At 43.3% G+C, this 14,261-nt stretch overlaps 1 protein-coding gene across 1 annotated transcript in view; it reads right to left on the minus strand.

The window, feature by feature from the left end:
- Nucleotides 1–13,897, minus strand: part of CTSC (cathepsin C) — a 33,848-nt gene extending 19,951 nt beyond the window's left edge. Inside the window, exons 1-2 of the mRNA XM_048841906.2 lie at nt 13,598–13,897; nt 9,991–10,136 (exon numbers count right to left, since the gene is read on the minus strand). Coding sequence (XP_048697863.1) covers nt 9,991–10,136; nt 13,598–13,763 — 312 coding nt within the window. The 5' untranslated portion in view covers nt 13,764–13,897. The remainder of the gene's footprint in view (nt 1–9,990; nt 10,137–13,597) is intronic.
- Nucleotides 13,898–14,261: the final 364 nt, after the last annotated feature.

Consider the following 14,261-nt stretch of genomic DNA (forward strand, 5'->3'; position numbering starts at 1 on the left):
AGGCAAGAGCTATACATCCTCAGATATATACAACCAATCCAACAAAGCATGAGAAGATAAGTTTACAGTCCTCATACCTCAGATATGAAGCAACAAAAAATGTCTTTTAAAAACCCCTTTCAGGCATACTTTATACATACTACAGGAGTCCAAAAGAGACCAATTTATTAAAATCCTTAGGTCATCTTTAAGACATGAGTAGCCTTGCTTACAAGTTGTGTGAGAAAATAGTGTGGCATTTTACTGAGATAACTAAGGGCAGAATAAACTTTTGCAAACTGGAAGTGAAATTTACAGAGAAAACTGCTGTCAATTAATACCTCAGATGTACAAGTGGGGTGCCAACTTCTTTATGTTTATTTTTAAGACTTCTTTTTCCAGCAGAAAAACTACATCCCCAAGAATGTATGTAATGCTCTCCCTTATTGCTCAGCCCTGGATTTTTTCAAAACAACTGCTACTAGAGAACAGTGAATTAAGGTGAGAAGAGACTGCAAAGCACTGTTCACTAGAGGACACAGCATCAAACAGATAATGCAGATCTTTACTCCTGGGGGCATTCTGCACCAAAAAATTAAAAATTCTGCGCACAATATTTTAAAATTCTGCATATTTTATTTGTCAAAATAACACTACATAATAACACCGGTTTCAATTATTTTGGTAATTTATTTCAAAATACCTGGCAGCAAATATGTCTGTAACAATACAGACACACACAAAAATTTCCCCAAGAGTAGAGAGTTAAAGAAACCCCTATGACAACCCAGTTCCTATTTTTCCTGCCCCCTTCCCCCACACAGAGCCCAGCTGGGGGGCCAGACACCCACAACCCCTCCCTCCCTCCCCCCCCGCAGCAGCCCCACCCCAGCCAATACACCCAAACCCCCTTCCCCCCAGAGCCCACAGGGGACCCCGGGCCCAGATACCAGCATCCTCCCTCAGAGCCCAGCTGCAGGGCCCCCCTTGCCCAGATACCAACACCCCTCTCTTCCACCCAAGAACCCACCCCCTTCCGCCCCAGAGTGCAGCTGCAGGGCCCCAGCCCCCTTATCCAGATACCCACAGTCCCTCCCTCCCCAGAGCCCAGGGATCCAGAGGGAGAAACAGCCTGACGCTCGGTCCCATGCTTGCATGGAGTTTCCTGCGCACCCACTGCCTCCTTCCCTCAGGCCATACTGAGAACCGCAGCTGCCAGGAACCCTCTAGCAGTCTAGCTCAGTGATTCTCAAACTTTAGCAACCTGAGAACCCCCATTTTGTTTTAAAACTTTTCACAGATCCCCAAGCCTCCCACTCAGCCCCAGACCCCACCCCACCTCTTCCCAACCCTGCTCCACACCTGCCCCACCTTTCTGCCCCCTCTCCGTGCCTCCTGCACGCCACTGAACAGCTGTTCCCTGGCTTGCAGGAGGTGCTGGGAGGGAGGAGGAGTTGAGGGAGGGAGCGGGAGAAGTTGATCAGCAGGGCCCACGGACCCTCTGGAGTACCCTTGCGAACCCCAGTTTGGGAAACTCTGCTCTAGCTCCCTCTCAGCAGTGTCTTCTATGGCCCCTAATGGCAGCTAGCAGTACTGCACCCATTTCTGTGAGGGAAAGGAAATTTTGAACGCACCATGTTAATTTCTGCAAAATTCTGGCGCAGAATTCCCACAGGAGTATCTCTTTGCTACCTAATCTGATTTAAGAGCACAAATTCACAGATTTTAAAGCCAAAAAGGAGCCATCTGAACATCTAGTCTGCCCTCCTGCATACACAGGTAGAATTTTACCCAATAGCTCCTGGTATGGAGGAAATATTCTTCCCTACTATGTAAATGAACATTAACTAGACAAACAACCAGTGGCTGAACTACGTCTGCCTTTAAAAAGGCATCCAGTCTTCATTTAAAGACTCCAAGTGATGGAGAATTTACTGCATCCCATGGTACTCTGTTCCAGTGCTTAATTATCCTCACTGTTAAGAACTCAAAACTTATTTTCTGTTTGAATTCTACTAACTTCATAGATTTTAGGCGAGAAGGAACCAATAAGGAACCAACTGACCTCCTGTATAATGCAGGGCACAGATATTCACCAAGTGATTCCAGCACTGAGCCCCTAACTTCAGGTGCCGTGAAGGCACATCTTGATTTAAAGACTTCTAGCCACTGGATAGTGTTATACCCTTGCTAGATTAAAGTACTCTTTTAATGTCAAATTTTCTCCCTGTGTAGGTAATTCTAGATTATATAATGACAGTTGTTCCTGTTGAGGTTCTTATATTTCCCATTATGAAGCATATTTTTCAGTCTTACAGAGCTTCTCTGAAACCTTTTCTAAGTTTTCAACATCCTTTTTAAAGTGTGGAGACCAGAACTGAACACAGTATGCCAGCAGTGAGCATACCAATACCTAAAGAGAGGTAATACTGTCTTCCTACTCCTGCTCCATATTCCTTTATTTAAATATCCAAGGATCATGTTAGTTCTTTTGCCTCCATCACACAAACATTTAAAAGTTTTAGGAATATGGTTCAGAGCGCAGCATGGAATAGCTATGTTAAAGCCTAACGTCTTTAACAAAGCCTAACATCTTGAACAATTTTTCTCCTATTTGCTCCTTTTCTCCTGTGAAATGTATAGTGAGATGCTTAAGATTTTAGTGAGAAAGACCTATTTCATAATTCCAATCAGACTCCAGGGCACACTAATGGGCAATGCATACCTAAACGTTGACAGAATGAGATGCTACCCAGAGCAGTATACCATACTACCTAATATTGGATTCACTATCTATACAAATGTAAACCACTGGACAGGAAATGCATTTTTGCACTGGCATCAGGAGAGCAGACCAGACAGCTATTCTGCAGCAGAAGAAGGTTTACACTTGAATGTATTTCTATTTCACACATTAAGGCTAAGCAAACAGCAGGTGCATGTTATTAAATCACACTCAGAAGTGTGAAAATTATTAATTTCGATTCACTAACAGGATTAAAAGATGATCCACAAATCTAATGGTCCAAACCAAGGTGCATTCAAATTTCAAACCTACCAAGAACATACCTTATTTCTTTGGCAGATCCTGAAGTCTAGGCCGACAACCAGCTATTACTTGCTGCAAATACCCAGCATGCACTATGTTGGTAATGTCTTACACCGCTGACCCATGCTTTATCCTTACACTGGTTCCAGCAAGTTCCTGTTTTGTTGGCATCAGGTGAGGTCACTTTGCAGCCACTTAGCAACTAGGCACTTTAGCCATCATTTTGTGCTCCAGAATCAAAATTCTCATTTAATAAATTAAAGGTGACTGGGATTTTTTAAAAACAAATTGGGCTTGTGACATTTTTTTAAAACACGTTTGATATATAAAGGTGGCCTGAACCCCACTTTTAAATTTAAAAAATCATACCAGGAATGTCAAACTTCAGTCTTCCCTGGTTTTGCTGGAGAACTTGTTGGAGGAGGGCAGGCCTCAGAGGTTGTATATTAGCTCACACCTTAATTAAGGAGGCAGAGATGTTGAGTCTTTAGCAGACTTCCTGCCCCCAAAATGTACGTTAGTCACGAAGGTTAAATAGGTGTTACCACAAACTAACATAAAAGATTGAAACACTGACTAAATTCTTCCCCTCGTGCTCAACTTTCACACTCTAAGCTCTTGTGATATCACTGTTTTACTAACTCTCCAGTCATCACGTGCTAGGCTCTTAAGATATGAATTTCTAATGTGAGAAACAAGCACTGAAAATTCACTTTGTAAAAACTGTTCGGGTCTTAGTAAGGAAGGTCACAAACTCATTTTTTCCCCTTTGTAACTCACCTTTAAGAGCCTTTCTTTATGGTTGCAAACATCAACTTTTTAAATGTAAGTCAAGTGTCTGATACTGAGGTCTGTCTGAATCTACAAATTGACAAACAGCTCTAAGAAATAGGAACTGATCACATTCATATCAACGGGATGTTGACTAATGTAATGATTTCAACATGATGTAACTATTTCACTGCTGATCAAAGCAGATGAGAAAGGAGATGGGCAATCATATTAAGATATGTGAGTGATGCCTATTTTGGCATCATGAGAGAGCTGATGCTTGGGAGAATAACATTTATTTTATCCCACAGATCTCACCCTACTGTTTTAATATTGTAACGTTTGCAATCGTTTATTACACAGGATAATGGATAAACTTCAGAAGAGACCCTGTATTACAGAATCCAGTTCCACTGGGACCTGTGGTAGGTTTGATATAGTGCACGCTGGATTTCAACATGTAGCAGACAGCAATCTTGTGTGGGCCTAGATTTCAGGACCTGTAGAAAAAACAAGATACATTCTTAAAAAGTTACATGACCCTCTTAATAGTGGGCACCTAGAAAATTAATTAAAAGTTCCATTTTAAGAGGCTTAATCTTATTAGTCACCTTTAGAAGGGACAGCATAGCTACCTGCCTTATCTTTACAGTGGTTGCAGGCCAGGATGAACTCCTTTGTGTGATAGGTGTGAAAGCCCAAGGGCTTGTCTTCTCATTCAGTGCTACAGTGGTGCAACTGCACTGCTGTAGCGCTTTAGTGAAGGTGCTACTACGCTGAGGGGAGAGCTTCTCCCATTGGCGCAGTTAATCCACCTTCCCGAGAGGTGGTAGATAAGTCAATGGGAGAAGCTCTCCTGTCAATGTAGTGCTGTCTACACAGGGGGTTAGGTTGGTATAACTACGTTGGTCATAGGGTGTGGATTTTTCACACCCGAGCAAAATTAGTTAAGTCCATTTAGGTCTGAAGTGTATACCTGGCTCAAATTAAATGCTTCTCCTTCTTTGGGACATCAGTAGGTTGCTATTTATGTAGCACACTGCAAGTGCACTGAATGTCTTAAGAGACCACAGTTACAAGATCCTCCCTTTTTCATATGTTGCAATAAACATTCACCATAAAAACTACGACTTGTGACAAACGGGAGCTCTGGAAAATGCAGTAGGACTCTGCATTTTTAATGGTTCCAAGGCTAAGGAGGTTGGGAGGAGGGGAAGAGTAAGATTCTAAAGTTGGGCCCACACAAAAAGCTATCAACAAGCCCTCCTTTACTAGGTAATATTTACACAAACTACTGACAGCTAAAAAAATATATGGATAAGCTCACCCAGTCCATTCCTTTGGTGTGACAACTCATTTCCCCACAGTGCCCAGGCGTAAGAACAAATGACTTGTAAAATCAGTGAGATCCTAAGAAAATTTTACAGTGGGTGACTGGTAAGTAGGTTGCAAAAACAAAGGAAAATTATATATATATATATATATATATATACACACACACACACACACACACACACACATATATATATATAAAATCAATAGCAGACATGTATTAAGATCAGACTTCTCATATATGTATCCTTAATGCAAAATACCGTCATAACCATTGTACACGTACACAAGCTCACAACACCCCTACTAGTACTGAGTTATATAAATATTATGCCCAGTTTACAGAAAAAGAGCAAGAGCTAAAGGTTAAGTGACTTACCCCAGTACAAATGGCAGTTAGTAGCAGTTTGCTCTGTGTACACTAGAAAAGGAGTACTGGTGGCACCTTAGAGACTAACCAATTTATTTAAGCATAAGCTTTTGTGAGCTACAGCTCACTTCATTGGAATGCATACTGTGGAAAATACAGAAGATGTTTGTTTTTATACAAATAAATCATGAAAAAATGGGTGTTTATCACTACAAAAGGTTTTCTCTCCCCCCACCCCACTCCCCTGCTGGTAATAGCTTATGTAAAGTGATCACTCTCCTTATCATGTGTATTTGTGTGTATAAAAACAAACATCTTCTGTATTTTCCACAGTATGCATCCGATGAAGTGAGCTGTAGCTCACGAAAGCTTATGCTCAAATAAATTGGTTAGTCTCTAAGGTGCCACAAGTACTCCTTTTCTTTTTGCGAATACAGACTAACACGGCTGTTACTCTGAACCCTGTGTACACTAGGGGGAACACAGGAATTGCCATTCTGGATCATAACCCAGTCCATCTAGTCCAGTATCCTGTCTCTGACAGTGGCCGGTACTAGATGCTTCAGAGGAAGGTTTAAGAACCCTGCTGTAGGTAGATGTCTGATAATCTCTCCCTCCCCACCCCACCCGCCCAGGTCTGACACACATGGTTGAAATCAGGGTAAATCTGCTGTGTAAAAAAGACCTCGGTAGTGGGACCAATCCCCGGCTCAATCCTGTACTTCTAGCAAGGTTACAGTTTAGCTTGTCAAAGGAACACTAAAAACAAACTCATTTGACTTTGCTGCACCCTTAAACGAGCTAACAAAGAGATGGCCATGGAACAGTGGTGAGGCAGCCTTCATGTTGGTGTACTGCTCTTCTGATACTCAAATCTGCAATTTCTTCAAGAGGAACAGTGGCAAACTTAAATTCAGGGGTGAGGAAACATGACCAACTTCACACTTTAGAGTTATGTCTGCTGCATGATATGTGAAATAGTAACATTATATATATCTATATTATATATAGATATAAAAAGCAGTGGGAGCCCAATTAGCTACCTAGTGATGGGTGAATCAGCACTTAGTTGACCCAAAGAGAAAGTTTCTTTTATTCTAAAAAAACTAACATCCTATGTACATTGTAAAATAAAAGTGTCCAGGTCCCTCTTTACAGACATGATGATAGCACTGTGAAAAGATAGTTAAGATTCTGTTTTGTGCCAGCTACAATTTCAAGACCAAAGTGTGATCTAGCAATATCATGGGGCTGCTATAATTAGATCTGCTGATATAGTGAATTTTACAACATGAGTAAGAACATAAGGGACAATTAAACCTAATTTTGGTTTCAAGACTAGTTTTGCGGGGCATTTAATTTGTAATCCCACTCCTTTATCATGGGCTGTTAGTAAACTCAAGGCTCAATGTACGTTTTATTTGAACTTCTGCTTCTAGTTTAGTTAACTCTTCTACTCAAGTTTCCCTCTGCAGCGGTTCCATGTGTAAACCACTAATAATCCTGCAAAGAACAAGAGAAATGAAAGGGAAGAACTCAGAGGAAGAATGATCTTGTAATGCTAGAGAATAATTTCTGCCCTGCCAATGAGCTGTGAGGTTCCAAAGTTAAGGTGAAGTGCATTCTGATAGTCTACCCTAGTCGTCTACCAAGCATTCACTTGTATTAACTAACTAAAGTAAAAGGTTTTCAAATAGTAGAGAGATATTTAGAAATAAGTTTTTGCCAGGAAAATTGGCTCCTTGCACTGAGATTTCTAATATTTACCCTTGCTCTTCGAGATAAGCCCAGCAAGACAGAGGCTATGTCTACACTACACAGCCTTTAGGGACATGGCTGAGTTGCCACAGCCGTGCCGCTAAAAGTCGTGCAGTGTAGCCGCTGTTTGTTGGCTCTCCTGACAACAAAAAACTTCTACTCCCAACGAAAGGCATTTGCATTGTCAGCAGGAGAACGCTCTTTGAAAGAACGGAGACTTTAACCCAGGTATGGCCTGCTGAAGGAATCTGAAACATTAATCGTCAATGGTGGTGTAATAGCCTACCTATTCAATAGGCACCTTTTATGTCTCCAACTACTAACAGCATCCGCAAAACCAGGAATGGATCAAACTGCCATGCAATAGCGAGTCTCAGATATTTTTCCTCTGAATCTCAAAGAGTCTCATTCTTCCTTGTTCATGCATTTATTTGAGGAATAGTCAGAATACTCATTAGGTAGCAGTTACCACCACATTTCAAGGCACTGAACCAGCTTTCACAAACATATAAGAATAGGTCAGACCAGTGTTTTTATCAGTCTGACTTCCACGGCCCTTTGACTCAGTTAGTGCTCTCCAAATGAACTTTGATTTCACATGAGCCAAGTTTAATCTCTTGTGAATGCTACTGGAGCAGCACTGTTACCCAGCAACTCTTGCACCGGGGGAGCCTATCTGTGGAAATGCAGCTTGTTTACATTTCTTTCAGAATTCACTTGCTGTTTCTACAGTTTATCAAGATGTAACTTGATAACTGACATTTGTCTCAACAGCTCACTTTATTGGCTCTTGAAGCAACTCTTCACATTTAATGTGAAAGACATCAGCCTAAGGATCCCACTGTCTGTGTCGGTCTAGTATTTCCCCTAAGTGTGTCTGTCAAGGAAAGTAACATTATTATGTTCAATTCTGACAGATGGAATTAATAGTTCAGTCCTAGGTGCGTGAAAGAAAACAAGCCAGTATATTGGGCTCCATTACCTTAGTAATGGCAACAATTCATAATTCACGGTGAGATATGCAGCGCCTCAAGGTAATTAAAGTTTATTTAGGGATTTACCTTTACATAGTCCCAGGTGAACTGCAATGCAAAGCAAACATAACTAGATCTCATTCTTTCCTACTTTATATTCTTTAAAATTTCATAGATTTCAAGGCCAGACAGAACCATTATGATAGTCTAATCTGACGACCTGCATATTACAGGCCAGAGAACCTCATCCAATAATACCTGCCTCAAGACCATAAATTCTGGTTAAGCTATAGCATATCTTTTTGAAAAAAGATAGCCAGTCTTGATTTAAAGAGGTCAAGTAATGGAGAATCCAGATTAGCTCATCAGAGCTTTACTTCCCTCACTGTTAGACTTGCCTAATGAAGCAGCATGAGGCTGTCCCCCAAGCTGCCCCTCTCTCTTCACCCCTAGCTGTGGTCCTTCCACCCTGCTTGGGGTGAGGGGCTGGAGAGAGGGGAGGGGTGAAGCTGCAGCTCAGTTTACAGTCTTATGTGACATTATTCACACCTAATAAGGACTTGTCCAGATGGCGAAATTAACCAGAATAGCTATTCTGGAATATCTTTTTTTTTCTGATTTTGCTTAACCCACTTTAGAAGCAGATTAAGATAAATCAGAAAAAGGAACTTTTTATTCTGGAATAAGAATATCCATATGGGGGATGGGGTGGGAGCAATTCCAGAATAGCTACTGCACTTTATATTGACACCCTGCCTTTATTCTGGAATAATTTCCCTATGCAGACAAACCCTAAAGTGCCTACCAAGGCCCTCTCTCAAAAGGAGGGCTATTTTTAATGTGTAAAGACTATTTAAAAAAAAAAAAAAAAGAGAGAGAGCAAGAGAGCGAGATTTGAGGAAATCTTTTATTCACTATAAAGCAGCGTTTCCCAAACTTGGGACGTGGCCAGCGGGAGCCGCGATCAGCCGAACCTGCAGACGCGGCAGGTAAACAAACTGGCCCGGCCCGCTGAACAAGCGGTGTCCCAAGTCTGGGAAACCCTGCTATAAAGAATCAAAGAAACAAAGGGACTGTTTTGGATCCCAATTACTTTTAGCTGATTAATTTATAGTTAAATACAGAGTATTTTGGTCTAAATACAACAAAATGGCCACTAAGTTATTTAAAATCAAGAGATGAACAAATTTCAGATCCTGAACAGTACCAATCCAAAGACATCAGCCCAGTTGATGTTGGTTTCCCCATTCAGTTAGGAAAGTAACCACACCCAAATTTGTCATTTTGGACAAGATCAAACCAGTCCCTCAGGAAAGTATTTTCCCTATGAAAGACTGTCAATTCTTTTCATCAGAAAAGAGGCAGGACAAAAGACTGTCCATAATATAGCTGGCTCAGCAAGAATGGCTGGATCAGCAATCCACACCCTACACTGGTGAATAGTTTGAGGGGTTTTTTTAATATAAAGATACTTAGGAGTCCTTATATCGTGCTTTTCATCAGTAGATCTCAAGGGAGGTCAGTACCGTTACTCCCCTTTTAAAGAGGGGGGATAGGATGCACAGTTAGGTGAAGTAAATTGCTCAAGCTCAACCAGCAGTCCAGTGGCAGATTCAAGAGTGGAACTCAGGCCTCTTGGACTCCCAGTGCTGTATTCTAGCCACTACGCAACAAGGCTATGAAGAGAAATCAGAGTACGGACAGGTTTTTTTTTGTTTTTTTTGGGGGGGGGGAATGTAACAAAAATTAAAACTTACCTTAAAAAAGGCAAACCATTTGTAATCATTTATTACAACTTCGAAGCCTTGATTGTAAATTATGGTGAAGAAGCCAAAATTGCCCAGATCATCTTGAGCCACAGCCACCTTCTGAAGAGTCACAACTACCTTTTTTTCCACAGGTCCTGCAGAGATGAGACAGGTTTTACACGGATGAGTTAAACCAGAAAGTTACTACGCCACTTCCGCCGTTACACGACCAGACTTGAAAATAAAGTACTAGCATTAGGGCTGCCGTGACATGCAGAAAGCACTACTCCGGCAGACAAACTTTTATCAGGCTCAGTTTTTTGCTTGATGTATTTTTCCTGTTGGTGCACTTGACTTCTTCTTTCAGAGCTTTATGGTTTTTATATATATCTGGGTTTGGCACGTGAGAAGTACTGAGCACCTGTTGCAGGAATAGATTTATTTTCCTGAAGTGGAATCTATTACACAAGCTTTCTTAACTCTGGATATTAATAGCAGTGAAATGATTGGCCCCATCACAGCAAAACTGGAAGTGGCTTCTTGACACACATCTGTCGCAAAGTATTATCAGTACTCTGCCATTCAGTGCCATGCAGCCTAGAACAGACATTGCATGGCAGTTCCAACAGGGGCCCCCTTCCTCTCCTCAGAATCCCCAAATAAATTGGTTAGTCTCTAAGGTGCCACAGGTACTCCTTTTCTTTTTGCGAATACAGACTAACACGGCTGCTACTCTGAATCCTCCAAGCTTGCTTCCCACAACTAAAATCTCAACTCTGGGTAAGAGAAGCAGCAGAGCACCAGGCAGACTGAAAAGAAAAGACGGCCAACCCAGAAAAATATGAAAGAGAAAATGCTCTCTCCTCAGGGCAGTTCTTTCCCACCTCCCTTCCCAGTAGGTCTGTTTCAATCCCTCTTGATCTGATCAGCCTAACTGTGACTGTAAACTCCTTCAGTCAAAGAACCTGTCTTTTTGGCTATGAAGTGCCAAGTGGAGCAATAGAGCTACATTACACCATCCATCCACACCCAGGGAGTGGGGAGAGAAGTGAAGTGTCCAAGAAGTCTGCCATTAAGATGGAGGCAGATGAGTGAAAGGCAGAGAATGGATGGTGGAGTGAGTGGAAGCAGAGAATGGAATTTAGGGCAGGGAAATGCCAAATAAAACTACCACCGGGGCAATATGAGAAAGAGGCCCAATTTTAGATGACTTATGTGCATTCCTCATACTGGGCTAGGGGAGAAAGCAGCTGTTGGACAGTTTCACCAATGGCACTCGATTAAATTCACATCCACATAGGACATTTAAAATATTTTTGAAACCATTTTTAAATATGGGGCGGCAATCAGATTTGCATATAGCCATGTTCCAAACCACTGTAATTGTTTTAAAAGAAAAGGTCTCTGGCCCCGATCCACTGCAACGACTGACTTTTAGATGCTTAAAAGTCACAGAAGCACACTGTGATCCCCGAAGTCTGAGTTAGGCACCTAGGTTCCCCAAACAATGCATGGGGAGAAACAGGTGACTTAGAATGTGATCCACAAATCCTAGCAAGCTGGGCAGGGAGCTGCCTAAACTAGCCAGTGGAAGATGCCAATGACAGCAGTGTGTCTAAGACCAACCCTTTCAGAGAGAGGCACCTAAGCCCCAGCTGCAGGAGGTGCCTATCTCTGGTCTGGAACCAGAAGACGACAGTTATTCCACTGTGTAACTTGTCTGTATAGGACCAATCCAGTAAGTGCACTCAGAGGCTGTATAACCCCACACAAAACATTTAGGCCAGTGGCTAAAGTACTCACCTGGGATGTGGGAGACCCCCATTACAAGTCCCTCCTCTGCCAGATGAGAAGGGATTTGAACAGAGATCAGCTACCTCGCAGGTAGCGGGGCAGGACAAGAGGTTCAAACTACAGCAGAGCAGATTTAGATTAAATCTCACGAAAAACTTCACAAAAAGAAAAGGAGTACTTGTGGCACCTTAGAGACTAACCAATTTATTTGAGCATGAGCTTTCGTGAGCTACAGCTCTGATGAAGTGGAAGCTTCTTCACTGGAGATTTTCAAAAGGAGGCTGGATAGCCATCCGTCTCGGATGGTTTAGACCCAACAAATCCTGCACCTTGCCAGGGGTTAGCCTAGACGACCCTTGGGGTTCCTTCTAACCCTATGGTTCTATGATTCTAAGGCAGCTCCCTGCTCTGTGGATCACTCTGTGGTTTAGGAGACAGGGCATATTTACACCACTTTGAGATTGGGTGTGATTCCTCGATTGAGGAGATATACTCATGCTAACAATAAAGCAGAGCTGTGGCTGCACAAGAGGGGGGCGGAGCCAGCAGAATCTGTGATGGGCCCTAGCTGGGGTGGTTAGCCCCTCCCACTGCTTGCACTATAGCAGCTACACTCCATTTTTAGTGCACTAGCTTGAGGAGAGCTAGCATGTGTATCTCCTCGAGCTGGGAATCAGTCGCACACTCAGCTCGAAGTGAGTGCATGCCCAGAGGCAGGGTCAGGCACACTTTACTGCAAAAATGTAGGTGCCAAGCGAATTTAGGCACCTATGGGGTTAAGCTGCAGTCAAGCAGGAGTTTTGTAGATCACAGTGGCTTCTAAAAATGGGAATTAGGTGCCTAAATCTGGGGGTTAGAGACTTTAAGTACCTTTATGAATCCAGGCCCCTGCCCAATTAGAAAAGGCATCCAAGACTAACTACAACCACTTTTTAAACACAAAAGTAGCGAAGTCTTGTTCCTGGCATAAGCAAGGTCAAAAAGCCAAGTAAAATGAAATCAGATGTAACTTTCCTTTTTAAAAGGAAGGTACAAGCCTTAAAAACATAAATTACTCAAATGTGTAGGCTTGGTTTACTTGTAACCAATGTGCCCTTTAGCATCCCATGGTGAGCAGGAAGGGAAATACCATTGTTGGTCACTATTCCCATCCTAACCTCCGGAACTTATCATAACATATTGCTGCTTAGTAACAGAATAAAAATGCCTGTATTTGTAAGAGAAAAGTTCTGAAACAGTTTTTACAGCTCACATTGAGTTCCCTACAGAATTGTTGGGGCTAACACCCAATTTCTCATTCTACTTCCTCTTTTGATATCTGAATCGATACATCAGAGTGGGAATTTCCTAAGACAGGCCAGCTAAACGTTAACCAGAAAATAATTTAAAGAGAAGAAACAAATACACAAGTTTCTACGAACTCGGGTCCAAGGGCCACGTAATCCAGACAATCTTTTTACAAAAATATCTCGTGTGGTTTTACAGTCACCCACTAAATGAATTAGGGGGCAGATTTTGGGGGGGCTGGGGTGGAGAGAAAGGATCTGTTCAAACAGGAGTGGATCAGACATATCCCATGGTTTTTAAAAACCAGGGGAACAGAATGTGTTTTACCAACACTCTTAAGGGGGCCAAGGGGGCTTTTTTGTTCGTTTTTAAAAGGATTTTAACTAAAGCGTGTTTGTCTGAGATTGTCACAAGCTGATTATCGTGCTGGCCAGAGGGGGGGAAAAGCAAAAAGAGAAAACCAGGTGGAGAAAGAAAATGGTGGAGGGAGGGGGAAGAGAGAGAGAGAGAGAGAGAAATGCCCCCCAGCACTTACCCATCTCGGAGCAGTTAATGTGTCGGTTCTGGCCCCCCTTCCCTACCCGGAAGACCCAAGTGCCCTCCAGGTCCGCAAAGCTGCAGTTGGCCGGGGTGTCGGCCAGCGACTCCCGGAGCTGGCAGAGCAGGAGGACGGGGAAAAGGCACCATGCCAAGCGCCCCATGCCTGCGGGCGGCGGCGCCACACAGCCCCGCTGCTGGGGGAGCCGAGTCACCGGAGGGGCGCTGAACCGGGCGGCGCGGAGACAGCCCAGCAAGGGCGGCAGCGGCCTCCCTCTCCCGGCTCTGCACGCTACCAGGTTGGGGCCGGCGGGGATGAAGGGCCAGACCCGCCCCGGAGGGATCACGTGGAGAAGGGGAAGGTGGCCTCCTCCCCTGCCCTGCCCTGCCCGGGAGCGGGCCTACCGGCTGCAGCAAGCCGGATGCAGCAGCAGCAGCAAACCCAGCTCGCTCGTGGGGTGACAGGTCTGTTATCCCGGGCTAGCCGCGCACCGTCCCCCAGCATCATTCATGCTCTTCCCCGGGGCTTCAGACAACGCAGAGACCTGGCTAGAGCAGATCCGCCCCCCCACTGAACAACCTGTGGGCTGGCGCTTTAAAAAAAATCATCCCCCCCCCAAAAACAAACAAACAAACAAAAAACAAACGCTGGCCATCCAAAA

This window comes from Caretta caretta, chromosome 1 (genome assembly GCF_965140235.1).
Source record: "Caretta caretta isolate rCarCar2 chromosome 1, rCarCar1.hap1, whole genome shotgun sequence".
Classification (NCBI taxonomy): Eukaryota; Metazoa; Chordata; order Testudines; family Cheloniidae; genus Caretta; species Caretta caretta.